The 26,292-nt window shown below is 36.6% G+C and overlaps 1 protein-coding gene across 2 annotated transcripts in view; it reads left to right on the forward strand.

The window, feature by feature from the left end:
* The window catches only part of ME2 (malic enzyme 2), a 54,417-nt gene that overhangs the window by 21,076 nt on the left and 7,049 nt on the right, over window positions 1–26,292 (forward strand). Inside the window, exons 3-13 of one of the 2 annotated variants that reach the window (XM_027118535.1) lie at window positions 112–245; window positions 2,804–2,953; window positions 5,553–5,628; window positions 7,046–7,207; window positions 7,518–7,621; window positions 10,142–10,251; window positions 10,347–10,444; window positions 10,740–10,853; window positions 13,689–13,803; window positions 16,456–16,598; window positions 22,304–22,406. In XM_027118535.1, the coding sequence (XP_026974336.1) occupies window positions 112–245; window positions 2,804–2,953; window positions 5,553–5,628; window positions 7,046–7,207; window positions 7,518–7,621; window positions 10,142–10,251; window positions 10,347–10,444; window positions 10,740–10,853; window positions 13,689–13,803; window positions 16,456–16,598; window positions 22,304–22,406 (1,309 nt within the window). The remainder of the gene's footprint in view (window positions 1–111; window positions 246–2,803; window positions 2,954–5,552; window positions 5,629–7,045; window positions 7,208–7,517; window positions 7,622–10,141; window positions 10,252–10,346; window positions 10,445–10,739; window positions 10,854–13,688; window positions 13,804–16,455; window positions 16,599–22,303; window positions 22,407–26,292) is intronic. The other variant, XR_003435244.1, reaches the window with a different exon arrangement.

Consider the following 26,292-nt stretch of genomic DNA (forward strand, 5'->3'; position numbering starts at 1 on the left):
ATGATATCTTGTTGATCTTTTTAAGTTTATGTTTAAATTATGTTTGGTAGGACGCACCATTGCTACCCCTGTAAGTAATAATTTTTAATCCTTTTGTTTTTTCCTTTTTAGGGAATGGCATTTACATTACAGGAACGACAAATGCTTGGTCTTCAAGGACTTCTGCCTCCCAAAATAGAGACACAAGATATTCAAGCCTTACGATTCCACAGAAATGTGAAAAAGTTGAATGGCCCTTTGGAAAAGTAAGAGTTGATTAGATGTTTAGTTTTTTTATTGGTGTTCTGATCAGAAAAATTGGGAGTATTATGATTATTATCGCATGAGAAATATACAGTCTCAATGAAACTTTTGTTTTAGTCAGTTGGTTTATAATGATTGTTTCCTTCACTTATTTTCACTATTGTAAAATTTAGCAGAAATCAATATTTTATGGTTAAAATCACAGAGCATTTCAGGTTTGAATGGAATGTTAGAAGCAGAGGCTATCACCTAATTTGCACCCATTCTATTCAATAACTTTTATTGATCACCTACTTTGTGTGTGCCATTGCTAGCCACTGAGGATATAAACTGGGTGGTAGATAGGGTGGCCATGTAATGTATCGTCCAAACACAGACACTTTGGGGAGTAAAAAAGAAGTAACTGAAACTGTCCCGGGCAAATTAGAATGTATGGCTACCGCAGTAACTCACAGCCTAGCCTGCCTTGTAGGAGCTCATCAATAGATGGCTATACTATGACTGTCATTGTATAGCACAGTGAGAAAGAGGGACCTGTAGAGTACATTCTGAAAATGTGAAGAGGGGTGCCTGCCGCGCTTGGGGAGTCACTTCCTGGAGGAAGTGATGCCTGAGCTGAATTTGAAACAATATGTTACAAGGAGCAGGCAAAATGAGAAAGAAGGGCAGGGTATTCTGGTAGAGGGATCAGTCTGACTGTAGAACTAAAAATATTTATTGGGTTTATAAAATATAGGGGATTATTGGATATTGGTGACTAGTGAGAGTGGTTTCTTTACATTATGGGGCATATATATATACATGAAAATATATATAGTCTCGAACTCATGTTACCATGGAGGGAAGACAAAGTCAAGAAGTGGCGTGAGAGTTAAAGAAGAGGGAGGAGAGTGTTAACGGGACCTGAAGACAGGAAAATCTGAAGTGTATATATGTGTGGTGGGGGGCAGGGAATGACAGAAAAGGACCCCAGAGATTGTGCCAACTGAGCTGCATTTGGAGAGCATGAGTAGAGGACTGTGCCTGGTCAGAGGGTGTTCCAGGCAAAGGGTGTGTCGGCGTATGCTGCAACTCCAAGGTCAGAGTTGTGGTGCATTTGAGGAAGTGAAGTAATTCAGTATGAAGATGAGGCTGGAAAGTAGTCATTGAGGTCTAGTTAACTATTTTAGGAGCTTAAGCCTATTAAACTGGCATTTGGAAGCCATTCAGGGAGAATAGAAATGATCAGAGGTATGTTTTTAAGAGAAGAATAGGATTGGAGCAGGGGAACAAAATTGTGAGAATAGAGACTACAACACTGTAAAACATCTATACTCCAATTAAAAAAAAAACTAACTTTACTATATTTATTTTTAATTTTTTTCAACAATACCTCTGTGCTCTTTTAATCTTTGGTTACTTATTCTCTAGTTTTTAGCTTAATGGTTTGTTTACTAAACAAACATAGAAGCTTTAATCCTAAAATAAAAAAATAAAATAAAGGCTGTTGCTTTGATGCCTGTGGTGTTAATAAGGTTTGAAAAAAAAAGGTTCTTGAGGTAGCCCAGGTGAGAAGTGACGGTGGCTTGGGCTGGGTGGGGATGGAGGGAGGAAATAAATATTTGAAAGATATTTCACAGGTAGTCTCTGTGGGACATACTGATTTATTAGGTTGGGGTGGGGGAGGGTGGGAGAGGAAGAAATCAAGAATGGACTCTGGATGGATTCCCATTGGATCAGATGATAACAAGAGGAGAAACAAATGTGGGGAAAAGACAATGAGTCTGTTTTAGACATATTTAATTCAGTGTGATTACTGGTTTTTCAGGCCAACATCTCCGTTTTCTAACCTTTATTCTTTAAAAGCTGTTATTTATATATTTATGTGAATTGACCATTGCCTCCTTTTGTGCTACCTGTGTGCCCTGTATAGAACTTAAAATGCCTATAAGCCTCCTGGATTATAAGCTCCATGAGGGAAATTCCCTGGTGGTCCAGTGGTTAGGATTCCTTGCTTCTACTGCAGGGCAGCATGGGTTTGATCCCTGGTCAGGGAACTAAGATCCTGCATGCCATGTGCTGCAGACAGATGGATGGATGGATGGATGGATGGATGGGTAAATAAATAAACAAACTCACTCCACGAGGACAGGGGCACTTCTTACATCCCTGGAGTTCAGAATAGTACCTGGCACATAGTATTTTGTAAATATTTGAATGAATGCCACTTTATTTCTTTATTTACATGTCAGTCACCTTGAAGATTAGGTCCTTGAAGGTGGGGCCTCATGGTAATTTTTGTGTTTCCAGTGCCTGATACAGAGCTTGACTCACAGTTAGAGCTCAATAAATGTTACCTGTTGGTTCTGTTATTACTCTTTTCATCATCACCGTCTACCATTTAAGCACATTTTTATTTTTGTTGATTTTTAGTCCTGGGTATTATGTAATGATAATATAGGGTTTTGTTTTCCAGGGGGAGGGAGTCCTCAATTTTAGATGTTTAGATTTGACTTCAAAGGCCAAAGTCTTTAGCCTAATGCTGGCTGATGTAGACATTATTTGCTGTGCTTAATTTCAGATACATCTATATAATGGGAATACAAGAAAGAAATGAGAAGTTGTTTTACAGAATACTGCAAGATGATATCGAAAGTCTAATGCCAATTGTATATACACCAACAGTTGGTCTTGCCTGCTCCCAGTATGGACACATCTTTAGAAGACCTAGGTAAGGCTTATTTTTAAAAATATATTTGCAAATGACTATTGTGTAGAAAAAACATCACTTCATAGCCCCTATTACATTTCTATTTTATGTATTGCAGTCTTATCCAACCACATTTCCCACCTCACGAAAGCTTAATTTGGACCAAAAGGGATTAATAAAAATCTAACATGTCATATCTTTTATTTTGTGGAAATACCATCATTTATTCCTAACCTTCTTTAAGTATTTATGATTGTTAGAGGAAATGTGCATTTTTGTACCAAAAAAAAAAAAAAAAAACACAGTATTCTTAATTTTGGTGGCATATTCTGCAGAATAATCATAAAAGTTTTTGACAATCTGGCCAATTAAGAGATAGATTCTCATTTTTTAATTAGCTTTATTTCTATTGTTTGTCCTTTTTTATGAATTTACACAAATTTTACTTTCAGATAGTTCAAGTACCTCCAAATATTTTAAGTGGAAAGGGTACTGGAATGAGCATTGGCTCAAGTCTTTGAATAAGTTACTTTATTCCTCCGAATCTGTTTATTATAAGGTAGGAATACCAGTATCTTTCAAAGAGCTGCTGAGAAGGTCAGATGAGGAAACTGATGTGACAGTTTTTTGTAAACTTATAAGCATTGTATAAATGCTATTTTTACTTAATTTGAGTTTTCTTCTCTGTTCCTCTAACGTGTAATCATTTTCCACAATCCTTATGTTTTTCCCATGTCCTGCTTACATATTGATACAAATGTAGAAATGCAAACACTGTGTGATAGCATTTATCTTTAGTCTCCTCTCATGTAGTGTAGTGGCTTTCAAACTTTAATGTGCATATGAAACATCTGTGGGGCTTACTTAAAATGTTCATCCTTGCCAACTTTCCTCTCCTTCCTATTCCCAAGATTCTGATGAAAAAGAGAAAGGTCTGGAGGTCCGGATTGTAATGAACACCGTCGGTGATGGTGTTGCAGGTATTCCCCGGAAGACACTTTGAGAACACTGTCTGTTCTGTCCTATGTGCTGCCATCAATTAATATGTCTAAGCACTTCTGTGGTATAACCCAGCTGTTTAGCTCTTTTATAGTTTCATTTTCACTTATAATAGTACTTCCCAATCCAGATTAAAGGACAAAGGAAAACAAAAAGATACTGATGCCTGGGCCCCAACCACAGAGATTCTGATTCAGTTAGTCTAGAGTTGGGCCCAGGTGTTGCTTTTCATAAAATCTCCTGGTGTGATTTTGATGTGCACCCAGAGTTGAGAACTCACATGAAACATAAAGAGCTTTTGGGTGAGGGCAGATACTGTGTATCATTTGTGCAGTGGCAGTGGTTTTTTGTTTGTTTTGTTTTTTACATAGAAGATGGTCAGTAGGTCTTGGTTGTTTAAGTCCAAGCTAGTTAAATCAGAATCTCTGGGGGTAGAACCCTGGCATTTTAAAAAGCTTATCAGATGGGCTCCCCTAGTGGCGCAGTGGTTGAGAGTCTGCCTGTCCATGCAAGGGACGTGGGTCGTGCCCCGGTCCGGGAAGATCCCACATGCCGCAGAGCGGCTGGACCCCGTGAGCCATGACCGCTGAGCCTGCGCGTCTGGAGCCTGTGCTCTGCAACGGGAGAGGCCACAACAGTGAGAGACCCGCGTACCGCAAAATAAATAAATAAATAAATAAAATAAAAAGCTCAGCAGATGATTCTACTATGAAGCTCTGGTTGAGAAACCGTTTAAACTGATTTAAGCTGGGATAGTAATGCCAAAGTTAAGATGTCGATGAGAAGAATGGATAAGCATCAAGTTCCTACTGTATAGCACAGGGCACTGTATTCAATAGCCTTTGATAAACCGTAACGGAAAAGAATATGATAAAGAATGTATATATGTGTGTATAACTGAATCACTGTGCTGTACAGTAGAAATTAACATTGTAAATCAACTATACTTCAATAAAATAAATTTTTTAAAAAGGATATCAGTGAGAAAGTTAAGAATCAGTTTGAAGGCACTGGGAGCCCATTGGCCCTCGTCTTTACTTGGCCTGTTTTCTAGAACCTATGTTTCTTTTTTCTGTCTCTCTTCCTGCCTTCCTCTCTTCCTTTATTGAAATCTGGATTATCTCAATTGGATAACAATATACAATGTTTAAAATAACTTTTTACTTTTTCCTAATGCTTCAAGGATGGATTTTTTATGTGAAATTACTATAGTTTTCTTCTCTCCCTTCCTGCTCCTTCAGATTTCAAATTTTCAGTTTCAGTGACTTTCGACAGTAGTTTACTTAGCTTTATCGTGCTTTCCTGCATTGGTGGGTTGTCTTTATATTGCTTTTTACTGGAGGTATATTGAGTTTATTTGAATAGGAGATGTGGATACATTTCTTCTTGGGTAAAAATGATCACATCATTTAATAATAACCTTTGTTGCAGCTACTGTGTGAACAATGCAATTACAGTTTGAAGTGGTTGAAAATAAACCTGTGTGACTTAGGTAAATCTGCTTGGAAATGACAGTGTCTTGATGTTTTACTAAAATATCTAAATATTCCAATTATGAACAAAAACTTAGAAAAAACCAAAAACTGTTGTGAAATGCAAAAGTGTTTTTGTTCTGTTGCAGGGGATTATTTATTTCAATCTCAGACAGAGGTCATGTTAGATCAATTGTGGATAACTGGCCAGAAAATCATGTTAAGGTACTAATAGCACAACCTTCCTTTCACAATGTTTCTTCTTTCTATGTAAGTTACCTCTTACAAGGCAGAATTTTCAAGAACAGTTTTTTTTCATTGTTGCTCTGATTTATTTTGTACTTGCCTACATGTAGATTTAGTGCTCTGAGGAAATCATGATAGTAATCATAAAATGGGTTACTGGTATAGAGTTTGCCCTGGGAAAGCAACTGGGCCTAGTAAGGTGAGCCTGTTCACTTCAGTACCACTGGTATCTCTTGCCTTCTCTATATTCCTTTACTTTTTCAGTTAATATTATTCTAGGTAAAGAAAATACATTAAAATGCCATAAAAACTTTTATTCTGGTGGGCAATGGGGAGGATTCATTATGCCTTTTTTCTTCTAATTCTAAGATAGATTTAGATCCTTAAGCAAATATAACACTCTTAGCATTTCAAATTTAGCAAATATAAACAGCTGTCAATCTGGCTGTCTTTCATAAAACAAAAACTAATGACTTCTTTAAGATCTTTTGGTAGGCTTTAGTGTTTATTACAGGCAGTAATCTTAGTTGCCTTTATTGCGTGTTTTCCTCACCAAAATAATCTTTGATGAATTATCATTTGTTCTAATAACCTAAAAAAAATTTGGTCAGATAATTAAATTCATAGTATCCTCTTAAAACCTTGTAGGTGTATTTTTTATTCTAGATTTTTTTCTCCATTGCTAAGGTTTTTCTTGTTTGGCTTCAGTTATTATTTGGAGTAACATGTTATTTCTAAACTCTTTTTTTCTCTTAGGGTTAATCTTTATCAGAAGTTCCCCTCTCCCCTTTTTAGTCATTGTGAACATATTCAAGTTGATCCTCTAGTCAGAAGCATTCTACTCCTAAACCAAAGACACAGGGAAATCAAATCTAGTTAATTCTCCTCTTTACATCTATATTCTAGAAACCCTAGAATTTTAAGTATTCTTGGTTGGTTAACTTTGAAAGTTAGTTAAGAAACAATTTTATTTTTAAAAGTGAGAGTGAAACTATGTGAAGAGAATCTTTTTTTGAGGTTTTCTGTTTTGTTTTTAACAGTAGCTTTTCTGAGATAAAATTCACATACAATGCAATTCACTGGCTTAAAATGTAAATTCAGTAATTTGTAATATATTCACGGAGTTGTGCAGCCATCGTCATTGAGAACATTTTCATCACAGCTCCCTCATCCCCACCCTGCCAGAAAAGCCCTGTACCTGTTAGTGTCACTCCCCACTCAGCCCTAGACAACCACTAATGCACTTCTCTCTCTGTAGCTTTACATGTTCATGTGAATGGAATAATCTAATACGTGCTATTTTGTGATGAAGAGAATCTTTTTGTGAATGTGTTTCTTAAGTGCTCCATTTTGGACAACTTATAATTTATTTTACTTTATCTTATTTGTAATTAAGGCTGTTGTGGTGACTGATGGAGAGAGAATTCTGGGTCTTGGAGATCTGGGTGTCTATGGAATGGGAATCCCAGTAGGAAAACTTTGTTTGTATACAGCTTGTGCTGGAATACGGCCTGATAGATGCCTGCCTGTGTGTATTGATGTAGGAACTGATAATCCAGTGAGTAAAATCATTTTCCCCCTTTGACCCTTCTCCCATATTAAAAAAAAAAAAAACTGCTTTATTACATTCCTCTTTTGAAGAAATATAAGAAGAGAAAATTCTGTGATTAGATATTAGCCTTTGTCTTAAACGCCTTTTAATATTTATGCAAATAATAGTAAATTAATACTATTAAGTTTTTTGAAGAAGGGCAATAAAGTTTTAAAAATTATTAACTTCTTTATTTTACAATTTTCGTTTTATAGAATGTGTTTAAACTGGTTATATAACAGAATGCTTTTATTTTTACGTTTGTTCTCTTTTATAGGCACTTTTAAAAGATCCATTTTACATGGGTTTATATCAGAAAAGAGATCGATCACAACGTTACGATGATCTGATTGATGAGTTTATGAAGGCCATTACTGACAGGTATTTTTTAAAAGTTTGAGTATATGAAAGCATCTCTTAAAAAAAAAAAAAAAGGAACCACAGTTTTGTTTTCCTTTATCTTTTGTGAAGATAGGTAGAAGGAGATTAAATTTTGGAGAACTTAGGTTCTTTCCTGCCTGATTCGATGTGCTGATGTGTGGTGATACCCTCTGCCTTGCCTTCCTGAGTTATCTGACATCTTGAGCACACTGAAATCTTCAAGTCTGCACTCACTGCTCCTAAAATCCCCTCACTGTGCGGTTCTTTCAGCCCTTGGCATCCAGGCTGACTCCACCATTCCAGTGAAACCCTTGTGCAGCTTTCGTGTTTTAAATTCTGACCATTTGGTCTTCTTCTCTCTCCTCCTCTTTGCAGCATCTGACCAGGTTTTCCACTCCTACATCCTTGAAATTGTTTTCTCTTGACCACTAAAAGACTTTCCTAACTTGGTCTTTCTCCCACCTTTTTTCTTTCCTTTGTCATCTCCACTGGTTTTTCTTCCTCTCTTATTAAATGTGGGTGACTACACAGTTCTCTTCTCTTCTCATAGTCTTGTAAGCTATGACCTTTATGCACGTGACTCCTAAGTCCATGAATACCCATCTCTGTAGTCCCACATCCCTCTGAGGCTTGCGTTCCCAACAGTTGGAATCCTCCATCCAGACATTTTGTTGCTCCTTCATATTCATGTCCAGAACAACTCCTTCCCTTTCTAAATTGCCTATCTTCTGTAAATCCAGCCTCTAATAATGGCATTAACATGGTTGACAGGGTTGTCGCCAGACCTTTGATCTTGGTCTAATCTTTGACTCTTTCTCCTCCTCCATCAACCCCGTATAGTGTCACTCAGTCCTCACATCCAGTTGGTACTATCCCTTAAATGCCTCAGAAATATATCTCCTCTTTTCCATTGCCACAGCCTTTCTGCAGATCTTCATCTCTCTTTTGGATTCTTTAAAACCTTCCTCCAACTTCTCTCCATTTCCTCTCCACCTTACCACCAGATTAGTCTTTTAAAAACATGCACTTTGTTATATCATTCTTTTGTTTGAAATCTATCAGTGGTTTCATGTTGCCATAGGGTAAAGTCCAAACTCTTTATGATCTAGCCCTGCCCTACCTTGTAGATTATTGGTACATGGAAGATAGTAAAAAATTAACTCCTGGGCTTCCCTGGTGGCGCAGTGGTTGAGAGTCCGCCTGCCGATGCAGGGGACACGGGTTCGCGCCCCGGTCCGGGAAGATCCCACATGCCACGGAGCGGCTGGGCCCGTGAGCCATGGCCGCTGAGCCTGCGCGTCCGGAGCCTGTGCTCCACAACGGGAGAGGCCACAACAGTGAGAGGCCCGCGTACCGCAAAAAAAAAAAAAAAAAAATTAACTCCTTTTCAGAATCAAAGTTGACATATCTAAAACTAAACCTTTTATCTTCCCCAAAATTGCCATCTCCTCCCCTTCCCCTCATTTCCTTACCTTGGACAATCAGATAGTATCTCTTAGTCATCCAGGCTGCCTTGGCATTTTAACAGCATCTCTCTCACTTCCCAGGTGGTCCTCATCGTCAACTTCTTTTTGTTCATTCTGATGTCTCATAATTGTCCCTTTCACTTCCTGTGGCTTCTGCTTCAGATCTTCTTGTCGTCCTCTCATAATAGCTGCCCAGCTATTTGTCCTTCTTTCTCATCTCTCCCCAGGTTGATACATGCTGTGTATCGCTGGCAGGTTTATCCTTCCTAAAGGGAGTCTCAGATGAATTCTTCCCTTCTCTAGCCTTCAGTGATTCTAGATCAGATACGGAATAAAGTCCCCATTCCCTAATTTTGCATTCATCGTTCTCCGTTATCTGGCTCCAACCTACCTTAACCAACTTCTCCCTTACACTTTCATATAGACCCTGAAATGTATAGCCAGACTGTTGAAAATTCAGGGTCAGCAAAATACACCTTGTTTTTCTTTCCACCGCTTTACTTTTTGTTGTTCTTTCAGGACCCAAATAAAGTCCCACCTCCTTTTCAAGCCTTCCCTTACTCCACCCCACCAAGATGATTGATATCTTTTTCTGAATGCCAGTCAACTCATACAGCAATTATTCTTTAACCTCTTATTTAATATATACTTTTCTGTGTTGCTGTTTAACTGTGAATGTAATGAAAAGTCACATATCAAATATATACTTTTTGAGACTCAGAGACAAAATCTCTTGCTTTTTAGGAAGTTACTTGTGCTTACATGTGCTGGACACCCTCCTAGGCACTTGGTAATAGTTTATGCAGATTAATATCCCATAGGTCCATCATAGTGCTACATTCATTTTAAGAACCCCATACATTTTTCTGAATGAGTAATAGATTTTTCTACATTTTGAGTTCTAGTCTTTCACAGACTCTGAAAATTGCCAGATGGCCTTAAACGAACTAACTTTGTACATTATTTTAAAATGTGATCATAAGGACTATTAGACAGGAAAGCTGTTTAAAAGTGGTATTTTCAACACAACTATCATGGGCTTTGCTGTTTTTAGATATGGACAGAACACACTTATTCAGTTTGAAGACTTTGGAAATCATAATGCATTCAGGTTCTTGAGAAAATATCGAGAAAAATACTGTACCTTCAATGATGATATTCAAGGTAAAGCAAAAGAAAACCTTAGGTTTTTGATTCCTACTTAAAATTTTTTTTAATGTGCCTACTTTTTACTTTACAATGTTTTACTTGTCTTACAGGGACGGCTGCAGTTGCTCTAGCCGGTCTGCTTGCAGCCCAAAAAGTCATTGGTAAACCGATCTCAGAACACAGAATCTTATTTCTTGGAGCAGGAGAGGTAAAGTTCCTATAAGCTTTTAGGATTGAAAACCAACACTCTCCTTTAGAATTGGAAAATGGGGTATAATGAACTTATAATTTTGTTGAGATAGAGGGTGTGAATTCAAGATCAGTGTTGTGAATAGGTAATTTAAAATGTTTGGAAAGAATATCACAAAGAATCAAGCTTTGTGTGCTTTGTAAGGGAAGAATAGGCCCAGTATTCCTCATAACATAATTCTCATAAATAAAGTAATTTAGTATTGCGTCATACTCTAGTCCTTGTTTTTTAAAATTTATGTTTTGTTGCACAGGCTGCTCTTGGAATTGCAAATCTTATAGTTATGGCTATGGTGGAAAATGGCCTCTCAGAAGAAGAGGCGCAAAAGAAAATCTGGATGGTTGACAAATTTGGTTTATTATTTAAGGTAAGGTACTTAAAATTTGGAGAAGCAAAAGAATGTTGTTATAGTGATATGTTTAGGTTTTTTTCATATTCAAATCATAATCTCTGTGTTGGCACCAGACTTATTCTTTCTTGCTTTATTCTCTGACTCTTGACCCGTCTAAAACCTAGTGGTTTTTCATAGGAATTCAGAAGTTTCTAATTAAATCATTAGCAGGACATCTGATATTTGAGCAGAAATTCTTTAACCCTTTGGAGATCATAATCTCTTGTAGCAATCTCATGGAAATCTAAGGACCTTTTCCCCAGAAAAAAGGCACATATTCCTAAGGTCAAATGATGGATAATAAAGAGTTTTATCCCAGATCAACTTGGTATCCTTTGGACCTACCTGCCTTCCTATCATTGATTGCCATTTTTAGTAGCTTAAGAAATGCCTTATATCTTATACTGCGTAACACATTGAAATGTAGGTAAACTGTCTCATAGTTGAACTTATCCAGTACACAATGCTGTTGTATTTTTGCCATATATATTGATATAGAGGTTACTTGTCATCTACACCTTTGGGCAAGCTTATGCTAGTGTACTTTGCTCCAGTTCTGAAATCTTTTCTTAATTAGTACCAGTATTTTATTAGTACAAAAAATAAAATGAAAACTTAAAGTATGTGAATGAAAAATCTTGAATGCTTAAATTATAACTAATTTTTTTAAGTGTTTAAAAATGTACCAGACATTGTGATAAGACTTTACAGGTATTATCTCATTTAAAGTTTTTTTAAAAAGTCTCATTTGATCTTATCAAAAATTCAGTGAAATTTTACAAATGAGGGAAAGAAGTTTAAAAAGGTCAGCTCACTTTTCCAAGATCATCACCTTATAAGTGATGGAGGTAGGATTCACACCCAGGTAGCCTGACTGTGAATCCTATGCTCTTAATCATTCAACTGTGCTGCCTCCCAAAGCTGTAACTGCCATATTTGCTTGTATGTAAGATACAAGGATTACAAGACATTGTACTTGGAAGGCTATTGGGAGGTGTATCTGTTTTTACTAGTACACAATTATGTTGGTGTTTCTTTTGGGGATGTTGGTTTTTATAAATGTTTTGTGATTCTTTATCATATTTGTAATGAGTCGAGTTTAGAATGAATACAAGTGAGAAGAAACCCTGTGCATCTGCAAGTTCAGGGTATATTTTTCTTTTAAGATGAGTTTTAGGCTTCGTATCTCTCCTGAGGACCCAAAACACTGCCCTCCTTTCTGAGATTTTGAGAGTTTCCTGTTGAAGCCCTCATGGAAGAGCTGTGGTCTTCCTGGGAGCAGGCATGTGAAACCACTGTTCTGAGAACTTGGATCTGTTGAGGCTGTATTTCACTCATTTAATTACTTCCCAACCAAGTGATGATGGTGTGCTACTTTTCCCAGCCCCTGCTGGTCCTTACCTGGGGTTATTCTGAAGTTCTGATGGAAAAAGTCACCGTTGCATGGGAGGTCTTCTCTTTTAACAAAATAAGGATTTCTCAGCCTGGTTGGTTTTTGCATTCCACATGTTTTTGTCTGCTTTACATTGTTGAGAAATTCTTCATTGTTCTAGTGTGTCAGTGGTATATCTCCTGCCCTTGTGACACTACTAAGGAGTTAATTTTTACAGTTTTTGACCTGGGATTTGGTGAGGAAAGTATGTTCCTTCATTCAGCTATCTTGAACCAAAATTCCCCTTTCCTCTTGTTTCTGAACTTTTGGTAGTGTAAGTCCATGATGTCTATCTGAAATTCTGAAATCCTAAAAACTCTGAAATCCCTGAGTTTTTCTTCAAATTCATTTGGTTATAAATCTGACAGACCTGAACTTACCTACTAACTTTGGTAGCGAGACCAAAGAGGGTATTTCTTTTTTTTTTTTTTTTTTTTTTAATAAATTTATTTATTCATTTTTGGCTGTGTTGGGTCTTCGTTTCTGTGCGAGGGCTTTCTCTAGTTGTGGCAAGCGGGGGCCACTCTTCATCGCAGTGCGCGGGCTTCTCACTGTCGTGGCCTCTCTTGCTGCGGAGCACAGGCTCCAGACGCACAGGCTCAGTAGTTGTGGCTCACGGGCCCAGTTGCTCTGTGGCATGTGGGATCTTCCCGGACCAGGGCTCGAACCCGTGTCCGCTGCATTGGCAGGCAGACTCTCAACCACTGCGCCACCAGGGAAGCCCCAAAGAGGGTATTTCTAATCTTCACCTTTTGTACTTGGTGTGACTATTCATAAGTTCTGTTCAGTTGTGGAGAGCCCATTGTGAGGGTATTTGTGATATATTATCATAAGACAGTTCTAAAATATGAAATTCTGAATTTTAAAACACAGCTAGCCCAGATAAGGGATTGTGGGCCTTTGTGCCCTATTGGATTTAGGAGGACTTCACAGAGTAAATGAGTTTCTGAGAGGGATTAGTAAGTTTCTGGTTATAATGGAATTTGATTTGTATTTTATATTTGGGTTTATGAGCAATATGAAGATAGAATTGGAAGATATGGGTTAAAAAGAAAGGTACATTGGGCTTCCCTGGTGGCGCAGTGGTTGAGAGTCCGCCTGCCGATGCAGGGGACACAGGTTCGTGTCCCACATGCCGCGGAACAGCTGGGCCCGTGAGCCATGGCCGCTGAGCCTGCGCGTCCGGAGCCTGTGCTCTGCAACAGGAGAGGCCACAACAGTGAGAGGCCCGTGTACCGCAAAAAAAAAAAAAAAAAAAAGGTACATGAAAATGAAAAGATATTCTTATTGTAGAAACAATATGTGACTTATAATGATGTCTTTTCAATTAATCCTTAATAAGCAATTACTAAAAAACTGTATTTTATCTAAAAATTCAGGGGCGGAAAGCTACAATAGACAGTCATCAGGAACCATTTGCTCACTTAGCCCCAGAGAGCGTACCTGATACTTTTGAAGATGCAGTAAATATACTTAAGCCTTCAGCTATAATTGGTAAGTAAAGTTGTTGTCAAGTCATTCTGTTACTTACCTGTGTAATGCCAGTCATAACTTCCATGCAGGATTACTCAAAATGAAATGACAGATTTTACCTAGCTTTCAGCATATATAATGTTTTCTATGATAGCTTTTTTAAAATTGAAGTATATCTGATGTGCAATATCATATAAGTGACAGGTGTAAATGTAGTGATTCACAATTTTTAAAGGTTATACTCTATTTATGGTTATTATAAAATATTGGCTATGTTCCCTGTGTTGTAGGTGGTAGCTTTTAGATACAGTGTGTAAAGTTTTGTTAATGGATGTTGCTTGTACTTTTAACTTCTAGAAGCTGTGTGATTGAGCATGCTTTGCTTTTAGAGTTGGTATGACTGGTGGGCTCAAAACCTGAAAAAGACCAGGGTTATTTGACAGACCAAGAAAATCCTATGCGGAGTTAAAGATTTTCACTGGCAACAAAGCTGTAAGCCTTTGGTATGTTTTAAGAGTCAGGCGTTGCATAGCTGACATCAGACTATGCAACATGGCATTAAGTTCAGAGCAGAAAATGTAAAAGTCTTTAAAAGAGGGACTATTTCATTTCCTATATAGCTGTAAGATTTGAAGCTATAATTTTTCTTGTAATTTTGCCAATTTCTTGGAGGAGCTCTGTGAAATGTTAAATAGTAAACTTACTGTTTTAAGTCTCAAACAGTCTTTATGGTTAGGAAAAGGATGTCTGTATTAGCTTCTTCACTGATTAGAACTCATAATTTTTTAGAGTGAGAAGTAATCTTAAAGATTGCAAGTGTGTCTGTCTCAAAACTCAGTATGGAAACCTAAGAATCTGTCCATTGACTCAGTCCCTGGAGGGTCAAGGAAACAAAAAGAAAAAAATGTTTAATTCTTTTAGAACTCATGGATTCCTAAGACTATGTCCACATACCTCCACATGGGGAAACACTGAGTAGAAGTTCCTTTTTTACATGAGAAAAACAAGCACAGAGATGTTAAGCAACTTGCCCAAGATTTGTGAATATTTCATATAGCCAGTAGTGACCGAGCAAGCACTAAAACTTTGGTCTCCAGATCAGTATTTTTCTCTATTACATATCAGTTTATAAAACGGAATTTAAAATTTCTTTGACTGTTGAATGTAAGTCTTATTGGATGAACTGTGTAAGCACTCAGCCGAGGCGTTGCTTGGTCATCCCCAGATTCCCACCATGGGCTAAGTATTCTTCCTTCACGCCGTGCTTCTGTGCACTGCATGCTGAGCACCTGTTACAGATTTTCTGGTTTTCTGTTTACTCTGTTGTTTTTTCTCTCAACTATAAGCTGCCTGCATTATGCTCATTTTTATATCCTAATGGCCTAATACAGTGTCTCAGACATTGTAGGGGCTTATTAAAAGGTCATTAAACTGAACTCTATCAAGAAAGTGGATTGTGGGGCTTCCCTGGTGGCGCAGTAGTTGAGAGTCCGCCTGCTGATGCAGGGGACACGGGTTCATGCCCCGGTCTGGGAAGATCCCACATGCCGCGGAGCGGCTGGGCCCATGAGCCATGGCCGCTGGGCCTGCGCGTCCGGAGCCTGTGCTCTGCAACGGGAGAGGCCACAACAGTGAGAGGCCCGCGTACCGCAAAAAAAAAAAAAAAAAAAAGTAGATTTCTTTAGTCAAGAAGATCTTTTATCACTTCTGAACTCCTATTATTTTATAATGAATACCACAGAGTTTAACAAGTTAACATTTGAGGTGCAAGTTTTTAATTAAAACAATTTTTTTAATTGTGGTAAAATACACATAACATAAAATTTGCCATAACCATTTATAAGTGTACAGTGAGGTAGTGTTAAGTGCATTCACATTGTTGTGCAATCAATCTCCAGAACTCTTTTTACCTTGTAAAACTGAAGCTCTCTGTGCACCTGAAACTATCACAACATTGTTAATCAGCTATACTCCAATATAAAATAAAAAGTTAAAGGGAAAAAAAAAGCTGAAGCTCTGTGCCTGTTAGACCAGTGGTCCCCAACATTTTTACCACTAGGAACCGGTTTCATGGAAGATAATTTTTCCACAGACCAGGGAGGGGGATGGTTTTGGGATGATTCAAGCATATTACATTTATTGTGCACTTTATTTCTATTATATTACATTGTAATATATAATGAAATAATTATACAGCTCACCGTAATGCTGACAGGAGGCAAAGCTCAGGTGGTAATGCGAGCAGTGGGGAACGGCTGTAAATGCAGATGAAGCTTCGCTCCCTCACCCGCCGCTCACCTCCTGATGTGCGGCCTGGTTCCTAACAGGCCACAGACTGGTACCAGTCCATGGCCCCGGGGTTGGGGACCCCTGTGTTAGACAACAACTACATGATGGAGGTAGTCTTATACTCTTTTTATTGCCCACAATTTACTATATCTGGGGTAGACAATAAATATTTAAGTGAAAATTTTTAACATTTTATTGTTTCTCTTTTCAGATTTAAGATTGGAATTATCTCAGCAATGCAAAATCTTATCTTTGTAATGGGATAAGCACAGGTCTTATCTTTACCTGTGCTTTTGTTGTGTTGTTATAGAAATGCTATTGATGAGAAGGCTATGTTTTACTTGTAATGAAGTTCCTTTTTTATCCCCCCTTATTTTATTACAGGAGTTGCAGGAGCTGGCCGACTTTTCACTCCTGGTGTAATCAAAGCCATGGCTGATATCAATGAGAGGCCTGTAATATTTGCATTAAGTAATCCTACAGCACAAGCTGAGTGCACAGCTGAAGAAGCATATACACTTACAGAGGTATTAATAATAGTATGAATTGATTATGTCTTTTATTTTCCCTCTATTAGCCTATTAGTTATACATTCTTGAATAATTCTTTTTATGGTTGCTCTAGAGATTACAGCATGTATCCATGGATCGTCAAATTCTGATGTAAATTATTGCTTGTATCAATTCTGGAAAGCAGTTACTTTATATATCCATTTTAATACCCTCAGGCCTTTTGTGCTATTGTTGTGCATTTTAATTCTCTCTATATTTTAAATCTCCAAAGACATTCTTTTTGTTTCAAACAAAAATTATTCATTTAGATTTACCTACATTTTAATATTTTCTATTGCCATTGTGTCCTTCATGCATACCTGTGCTTCTATCTAGGATTATTTCTTCTACCAGAAGAACTTACTTTAAGTGTGGGTCTGATGAATTCTCTTGATAATTTCTTTATTTTGCCTTCATTTTGAAGGATATTGTTTCACTCTGCATGTAAGTCAGAGTTGGTAGATACTTTATTTCAGAACTTTGAATGTATCGTTCTTTTGTTTTCTGACTTCTGTTTTCTTTTTGATAGACCATTTTGTCTTTGGTTTTAAGCAGTTTTTCTACTATGGACTTAGGTGTGGTTTTCTTTGTATTTATTCCACCTGAGGACTGTAGAGCTCCTGAATCTGTGGCTTAATGTCTTTTTGGACACATTCTGTCTCTTCTCTTGTAGGACTCCAGTTACGTGAATGTCAAGACTTTTTCACCATATCTAATATGTCTCTTACACTATTTTCTATGTACCATCCTGTTTGTTCTCTGTGTTTCAATCCTGTGATTTTCTTTGGACTTATCTTCCAGTTTGCATATTCTCTTTTCAGCTGTGCTAAATCCGTTGTTAGGTTCTTAATTTTATTGTATTTTTCACTTGTGGAATTTTATTTCATTCTTTCCATAATTCATTAATTTAGCGTCACAGACTTAAAATCACGTATTATAGAAATAATCAATTTATAAATACTACTTTCTTGCCCTCACATGTCGTGAAATAATTGTTTTTACCCTCTTCACGTGTATCTTCACCATCATAGGGCCATTCTTTTGAGTCATGTGACAGCTCCCTGGAACAAATTTTTACTTTCATCTAAATTGTTTAAAATTTAGCTCTTTTGAATTCTTTGACACTGCCACTGGGTTATATCCCAGGTAAAAGTATCTGCTTGTATACTTTTAGGACAGTTCTTTTTCCCTTACTGTTCTATAGAGATATATTTGTAATCTCCACAATGTAATCACTTCCTGTATTGTTCTTGCAAGTGATCTTTAAGTGACTCTAGGAAGTGATTTTTTTCTTTTAAGTTGGTTACAATGTTGTGTTAGTTTCAGGTATATAGCAAAGTGATTCGGTTATACACTTTTTCATTTTTTTGTATTTGTTTCCATTATAGGTTATTACAAGATGTAGAATATAATTCCCTGTGCTATACAGTAATCTTTGTTGTTTAGGAAGTGATTTTTAAAGCCTTGTTTACAGTGATATATAGGAGTAGTAATTGTTAGGTCATACCCTTGAGAAAAATTAATAAATTTTATAAATGTTTTTGTCTCTATTAAAAGTATTTTATTATGGAAAATTTCAAGCATATACAAAAGTAGAAAGAACAGTATAATTAACTCCCATGTACCAATACCCTGCTTCAAAAGTGATCAGCTTATTGCCAATCTTGTTTCTTCTACATCTTACTCACCTTAGAGTTTGAAGCCAGTCTCAGACATATCATTTTATTATAAATATTATAGTATATCTCTCAAAAGTTAAGGATTCTTTTAAAAATATAATCACAGTATTATCACACCTCACAATTTTAACAATATTTTTTAATTACTTATTTGATTCTTTTGTATAGCTTTCAGTTCTCTGCTAAAATTTTGTCTTGTCATTTAATTTCTTGAATATATGAATCATAATTAAGGTTAATGCCTGATAGTAATGAATATCTCACTCTCTGTGAGTCCATTTCTATTATCTGTCTTTCTTCTTGGTTATCCAGTTCTTGTCTTTTTGTAAACCTAGTTTTACTTCTGTCTTTCACTTCCTTATTGAGTGCTAGGTAGTGTGGATGAAGGATAGTAGCAATAATTTGAGGCTCGGAATGAAGTTACCTTCCTCCATAGCAGCTTTGCCGTTCCTTTTGGAGGCTGTTAGTCTGGGGCAGCTCCATGTAATTCAGCAGGATGTGGTCCATGGGAGGCCTCATCTGTTTCCACAGTTTACGGTTTCTCTTGGGTATGAATCAAAAACCTTGGGGTATTTTTTTTTTTTTTTTTTTTTGTGGTACGCGGCCCTCTCACTGTTGTGGCCTCTCCCGTTGCGGAGCACAGGCTCCGGACGCGCAGGCTCAGCGGCCATGGCTCACGGGCCCAGCCGCTCCGCGGCATGTGAGATCTTCCCGGACTGGGGCACGAACCCGTGTCCCCTGCATCGGCAGGCAGACTCTCAACCACTGCACCATCAGGGAAGCCCAACCCTGGGGTATTTATCAGCACCCCTCACCCGTAGTGGTCTCTGAAGTATACTTTTTCTCTCTCTGTCATCATGAGACTCCTGACAACTTCAGTGCTTAGGCACTCAGCCACAGATTTTCCTTTTGAAATCACTCACCTGAAGGAGGAAAGCTTCAAATGCTGGGCCCAAATACCTTGCTTTCCTCTTTTTTTGGATATTGACTGTCTCCACTCCAAGCTCTCCCTATCTTGGTAGCACTCCCACTTCCTTAAAACATATTTTTAATATATTTTATCCAGTTTTTCTCATTGTTACCAGAGGGAGAATTGGTGTGAAACAACCTAGAAGACTGTTGCCAAAGTAGAACTCTCAGAACTTTCGGAACTTAGTATTCACGCTCTTGATATATTTAGCATTGTTTTTTTCTCATTGTTACAAATTTTATTTTGACACATATATTCTCTCAAAATTCCTTTTGTTTCTATATTGCCACTTTGTGTTAGTCAAAATAAATTTGCTTGACTAGTGGCTTCCAACAGTTATAATAATTACTGAAACTTCTAATAATTATTGAAATCTTTTCTTTTGAACTCATCCACAAAGTCAGCATACAGATATATTAAAAAAAAAATCAGTCTCTTTAGTATACTGTCTTACTTCTTTACCAAAGAGTTGTATTACTATTAGCTTGATTGCTCATCCTCTTCACCTGTCTTTACTACTTAAAACTAATGGTTATTGCCCCCCAAATTAAATCTTAGTCTTACACAAAGACTAGTTGATAAATATACTCCATGTATTATGGGTCTTGGCATTTCCAAAATATAAAAAATTTAAATGTTTTGGGCAGTAGTAGTATATCAGTAGAAGACTTCAAACATTTAAGAATTTTATTTTTTGAATAAATGTTATTGTAATAGATGTACACCGTTTGAATGAATAAAAATTCCTCAAGGAAACCAGTTTGACACACTGTATCAGTTCTGAGATGCAAATTTTCTCACAATTTTTATAACTTTGAAATTGTGTTATCTCTTAAAAATGGTAAAAAAGCATTGTGTCATAGTTTAATTTTACATAATTTTTTTCTTAGTGTTACATAAAATAATGGCATAAATGTATGTATTTGTAGTTACTGCTAAAATTTTAAGTGTCCTTTTGTTTTTGGTGGAGGGATGTCTCAGTGCTAGTCTAACACCCTCTGCTGCTTAGGGAGAAAAGTGCGTTTAAAAAAAAGTGTTTTTATATTTTAATGGCCAGTTGCTCAAAGAACAAAGAATAGGCTAACCTGGACTTCAGAATGAGAATACTGTTATCATTAAGGTCTTGCCACATTTAAGCTATAGGTTGATTATGAAAGAAGAAGAATTAAAAGAAAAAAAGATGGCCTGTTGTGACCACCTAGAGGGGTGGATTAGGGAGGGGGACACAAGAGGGGGAGGATATGGGGATATATGTATACATACATATAGATGATTCACTTTGTTATACAGCAGAAACTAATACAACATTGTAAAGCAATTATACTCCAATAAAGATGTTAAAAAAAAATGGCCTGGAGAAGATGAACTGCTGTTGAATCTTGCCATTCTAGAGAAGATGCCCAAGATCTTTCTAAATCTCCAAATTTACTGACCTGAGGATATAACATTTTCCCCATAAAGAGCTATATTGTATAATCCACTTTATAAATCTATTAAAATTAATGGTGGCACAAAAATAATCTATATTATTATATACATTGTGGTAACTCGTATGGCATTAACCATGATCTTCAAAGAAACAAAATTTTTGTCACAAATAAAGCTAGGCTTAGAACAGGTAGAGAATGGTAGTAACTATCTGTAGAAAATTCTATAGCTTTCTGGAGTTGTAGGTCCAAGACACTCACCTGGGCCCACCACTGGCACAGTTGACTTGCTTCTATACATAAACCTGAGATCATTTTGAAATTGAAAGTATGTCTTGTAAAAGTAATAATTACTACACATGGTAGATCTTCAGGTTGTCCAAAGGGTCAAATTCTCGAGTGCTAAATCCACTAATGCCAAGGGTCTACTGTATTTCCAAGAATAATCACTCTTGCTATAATACACATCTGTAGATGTAGGGAAAAGATAAAGTATTATCTAAACACTTAAAATAACTCTGTCAAATGTTTAGGTGTCATGTCATTTTGTGCATCCTACTGTGTGGAGATAGTTCAGCTTTCTGTGAATCACCTTTTACCTTCACCTAAGTAGCTGTTTAAACATGACTTCCTTTAGTTATACCTCAAGTATTCCAAGATAAGTTATCCTGTTTGAAAACTATTGTTTTCTTGCCTTTTTTTTTTTTTTGGTCAGGTAGGGGTGCGACAGATGGAATTTGTGGGGGAAAATTATATATAAAGGATTTATAAATTAACCTTCAGGTACTTTTCAATTCCATGGGCACCAAATTCTCTTAGAAATACTGAAGGTGCTAGTAAAATGTATTATATGCTGTTATAGAGCACAGTACTAAAATTGGTGGATACAACAAATTTGGAGACTTCCTTTTCTTTAACAAGACAACATGCCATGTTTTTCTGGAGTGACTGTGGTTATACCATATGCCTGTTCTATAAACTTCCTATCTAGGGGGCATTGTAGCATAATAGAAAACCATGGGTTTTAGAATTATAAAAATCTGGATTCAAGATTAACTGCTATAGTTATGATGTGTGACTTTTTACAAAGTACTTGGAAATATTTAAGCCTTTGATTTCTGACATTTTTTAAAAATATATATTAGTGAAATGGAGATGATAATCTCATAAGCCTTCTATGTGGGCTAAATTAACTGAGTTAACACATTTAAAGCACCTGGTACAGAGCCAGAAACAGCAGATGTACAGTAAATGGTAGCAGTTTAATTTTTGATGTTTTCCCCTCATTTACAGATGTTTATAGCAGTCTTTATTATTAGGGATGATATTTTTTTGCCGTCTACATTTGTTAAGTTTTAAAGGAAATAGAAGTGTCAGGTTTTAAAGAATTTATTAATGGACTTTTTCAACTTTGAATGCTTGCTATGCATAAAACAAACCTTATTCTAATAAGGATTTGAATGAGAGGATTATGTTTTATAGTAAATTATGCCTATTTTGCAAGTAGTATATTGGTCTACTACAGGGTTTAATTTTGTTTTAATTCACCTCAATTTTCTGGTCCACATAAAGTAACAAAATTGAGGTTATTTCATTTCTCAACAGGGAAGGTGTTTGTTTGCCAGTGGCAGTCCATTTGAGCCAGTGAAACTCAGTGATGGGCAAGTCTTTATACCAGGTCAAGGAAACAATGTATATATTTTTCCAGGTAAATGCCACCATTATTTATGTTATAGAGTAATCATTAATAATTACATTAAAATTCCTTATGAAATTCTTTAGAATTTAAGATTTAAAAAACAATGGTATTTACAGGATTTTGCTATGAATGTACAGGAAAACTCAAGGAATTCAGCAAATCCAACTTGCTCTATTTCCCCTAAAAATTTATTTATTCATACCGTTCATTAAATTTGTTTTTATTATAGAAATAAAGTAGTACATGGTTCATAAAAATGCAAAAGGAACAGAATGTTAAAAAAGTATTTAACCTATCTCCCCTTGGTACCTCCTTATCATACTTATCAGCTATAACCACTGTGGTTTCCTTTGAGTTTTTCTGATGGTTACCATCATGACTGGCACACTTCTCCCTTATCTTGATTCTTCCAACTCGAGACTGTATGTGTGAACTTCCAACTGTGAAATCTAAGTAATAGTCCACACGTAATACCTAATACCTCCTAATACCTTGCTTTCTCTCTCTACCTGTCAATTTCTATTACTACTTTTAGTTTTCCTGGTAGTTACCTTTATCTCTGTATAATAAAGAGCTTTTGTAAGCAATTTAAGACAGTTTTTATTAGCTTGCCATAGTAAAAATGAAAAAAAAAATCTGGTGTTTAGCTTTCTTATCTCTTCTTATTTTATCTCTCAACTATGGTTGGTATTTCTACATTGCAGAGAAATTTTTGAAACTTACATTGTGTTCTGTTGTTTTCCATGTTTTGTCTCTGGATTGATTCTGAAATTACATGATTATATGTTACTCATGTCTAAACAAGAGTGTGGTTTGATAAATACAGTAGAACCTGCAATTCTAGATCAACAAAACTTTTGACACTCAAAGTCTTTTAAGTGTCAAGTATAATGAATCCTCCTCTAATTTCTTGCCAGCTTCCTTCATTTCATCCTGATCCTGCCCCACAGCAAATCATTTCTGTGGTGCTTCTCTCTTGCCCATGTACACTCTTCCTCTTTGTGTTGGTCTCATTTTTCTGGAATACATCTTTGAATAAGTTTTTTTATGAAGCATGGATGAAAACTGAGTTTTTATGTATCTGAAAATGTCTTTATTTTGTTCTCTCGCTTGATGGTTTGGTTGGGTAGAGATTTGTAGATTCAAAGTCGTTTTTGTCAGACCTTTGGAAACATTTCTCCATCACTTCCAGTGGCCAGGGTTGCTGATGAGAAATCTGGTGTCAATGAGATTCTCATTCCTTTATACCTACTAGCTTTGTCTCCCTAAAAATGTTTCAGTGTTTTCTTTATCTTTAGATCTCTGAAATATTAGTGGGATGCATCCAGGTTTGGGCTTTATTTCCATCATGCATGTCTGCAGGTGGACCAATTCACTATATTTTCTTTTCCAAAGGATTTTTTGTTCTGTCTTTCCCCCCCCCCCCCACTTATTTCTTTCCTTTCATTATTTCTGTTTTTCCCTTATGGAACTTGTGTTAGACCATGGTCAAATCCCTCTGTTGCCCTGACTTGTAACTTTTATTCATATTTTCACCTCTTACCTTTTTTGTTCTTTAATATGGGGGATTTCTGTGGTGTTTGTTAATTTATCTGTATCTGTTTTGGTTTCCTTTTTCCTTTTTTTTTTTTAGCACTTCTAGTGTATGTTTTGTTTCAACAGTCTTTTTTTATTGAAAATTTCAAACATATACAAAAGTAGAGGGAAGAATGAAATCCCATGTTCCATTCTCCCACTTTTTGGCAGTTATCAATTTGTAACCAGTGTTATTTAATCTATACTGCCACCCACTCCACCTTCACTGGGTTATTTTAAAGCAAATCAGAGACATCATATAATTTCATTAATAAGTGCTTCAGTATGTGTCACTAAAAAAAATAATTTTTAAAAAATTAAACATAACCATAATAGTGGTATCACACCAAAGGAAATAAATAATAATTGCTTAATATCATATCATCAACTCAGTAGGTTCAAATATTATTTTTCACTCTCAATACCTTTTCTTGTCATAGAATAACTTTTTAATAGCCACTTTTTTTTAAGCTTGCAGCATCCTTTCAGATCTCTCCTGAGAGTTATTAAGATTCTTTTAAATATTTCTTCCTTTGTGCTGTTTATTTTCCAGAAGTTTCTGGTAATCCTTAGTTTATTCGTTTTAATGAAAGAATTATGTTGAGCAAAATAGTGATTTGGCATGAATTTCCTTTGTACTTGTGTCTTTCTCCTTGTGGGCCTCTCCCTGAATAACTGACCGCAGGCTCTAAGATTTTAGGACAGATTTATCGCACACATAGGCTGGCATCAAGGAAGCACGTTATTATAACTGTTGTTAAAATAAAGATTTGGGGCCTGTGAATATCCTAGTGCACTTTCGTCCTTTTTCTAGTGCACTTTCCTCCTTTTCCCCCCAGCAGAGTGGTTGTGTAGAGTTCTGCTCTGCTTGTCTCTTGAAACCTAGCATCTGTAACAGAAACTCTGCCATCACTGATGATCCCCTTGTAGAACTTGATAATGTTCAAAATCAGTCTGTTCCATCCAACAGTATTTCTCTGGCATAAAGACCATGAAAATAATACTTCTCTGCTGATTTTAACAAAGCCACTTTTAATATCGTATTTGACTAACGGAGAATTCGGCAGTTGATTACTTTTATATAGCATTTCAATGTTCTAACTTTATTAATAACAGTTATTAAGACTATAAATATAGACAAAAGAATGACTTGGTAGCAGAGGTTAAAATGGGCTTAAAAACAGGATTGGCCAAAAGAACGATCAAAAAGCAGTTAAAAACTCAAGGCTTTGGAAATGTTTGAATTACCTACTCCAGCAATTATACCTGGATGAACAACACAATTAAAACCTAAAAGGGCCAGAGCCTTCCTAATCAGGAAGAAGTGACTTAGAGGTAAAGCTGTGCTTTTCATGGAGAGAGGTCAAGAGTTGGGAGTCTGGCACCTGTAAAGGATGGGATGCTAGTGAGCCACCTCCCACTTTGGGCTGCAACCTTAAAGGACTGTACCTTGGAGTGTGGGTATAGTTTGCACTTGAGGTGATCTGGAAAACCTCAAGCCTTTGTTTTGGCCTACCAGCGCCCACAAGTGCCTGGCAGAAGCAAGCAGAAGTCTTCTCTGGTACAAGATAACACTATCCTATTCCTCAAGTTACTTTTACAAATAAATTTTCAAATACAACCCTAGTTAAGAAATAAAAGATAATGAAGCACATAAAGAGACAAGCCAACACAAGCCAAAAGTAGCAGATACAACAAAAAGAAACTCGGGAACTCTAAATATCAGACAAGTGCTATGAAACAAATACGCTTATTATGTGTATGGGATAAAAGCCAAGCTTGAGAAATTCAGCCAAGTAACACTAAATTCTGCAATTGAAAAATACAATAAATTAAGAACTCAGTGAATGAGGCTTACAACAGATTAGACCAAAGGAAATTAATAAACTGGAAGATAGGCCAGAAGAAAGGATCCAGAGACCAAAAAAGGGGGGAAATATAGAAAAACAGATATATACCGTTAATTGATATACATCTAATTGAGGTCCCAGAGAAAGAAGAGAGTAAGTAAAGCAGAGGCAATAGTTACAGGCCTCATGGCTGAGAACTGACAGATGACATCACTACACAATATTCAGGAAGCTCAGTGAAATCCACATGGGATAAGTAAAAAGAAATCTACATCCAGTAGCATCCTTGTGAGGCTTCAGAAAACAACAACAAAGAGAAGACTGTGAATTCAGCCAGAGCAAACAGATTTCCTTCAAAGGAATAATTGTCAGGCCAACTGACTTCTCAACAGCAACAAGAGGCCAAAAGACAATGGAGTGACCTGTGTGAGTGGTTTCTACAAAATACTTGTGAAGCTAGAGCTCATTAC

Source organism: Aethalodelphis obliquidens, unplaced genomic scaffold (genome assembly GCF_003676395.1).
Source record: "Aethalodelphis obliquidens isolate GAN/ISIS:26980383/991018 unplaced genomic scaffold, ASM367639v1 scaffold19, whole genome shotgun sequence".
In the NCBI taxonomy this organism is placed as follows: Eukaryota; Metazoa; Chordata; class Mammalia; order Artiodactyla; family Delphinidae; genus Aethalodelphis; species Aethalodelphis obliquidens.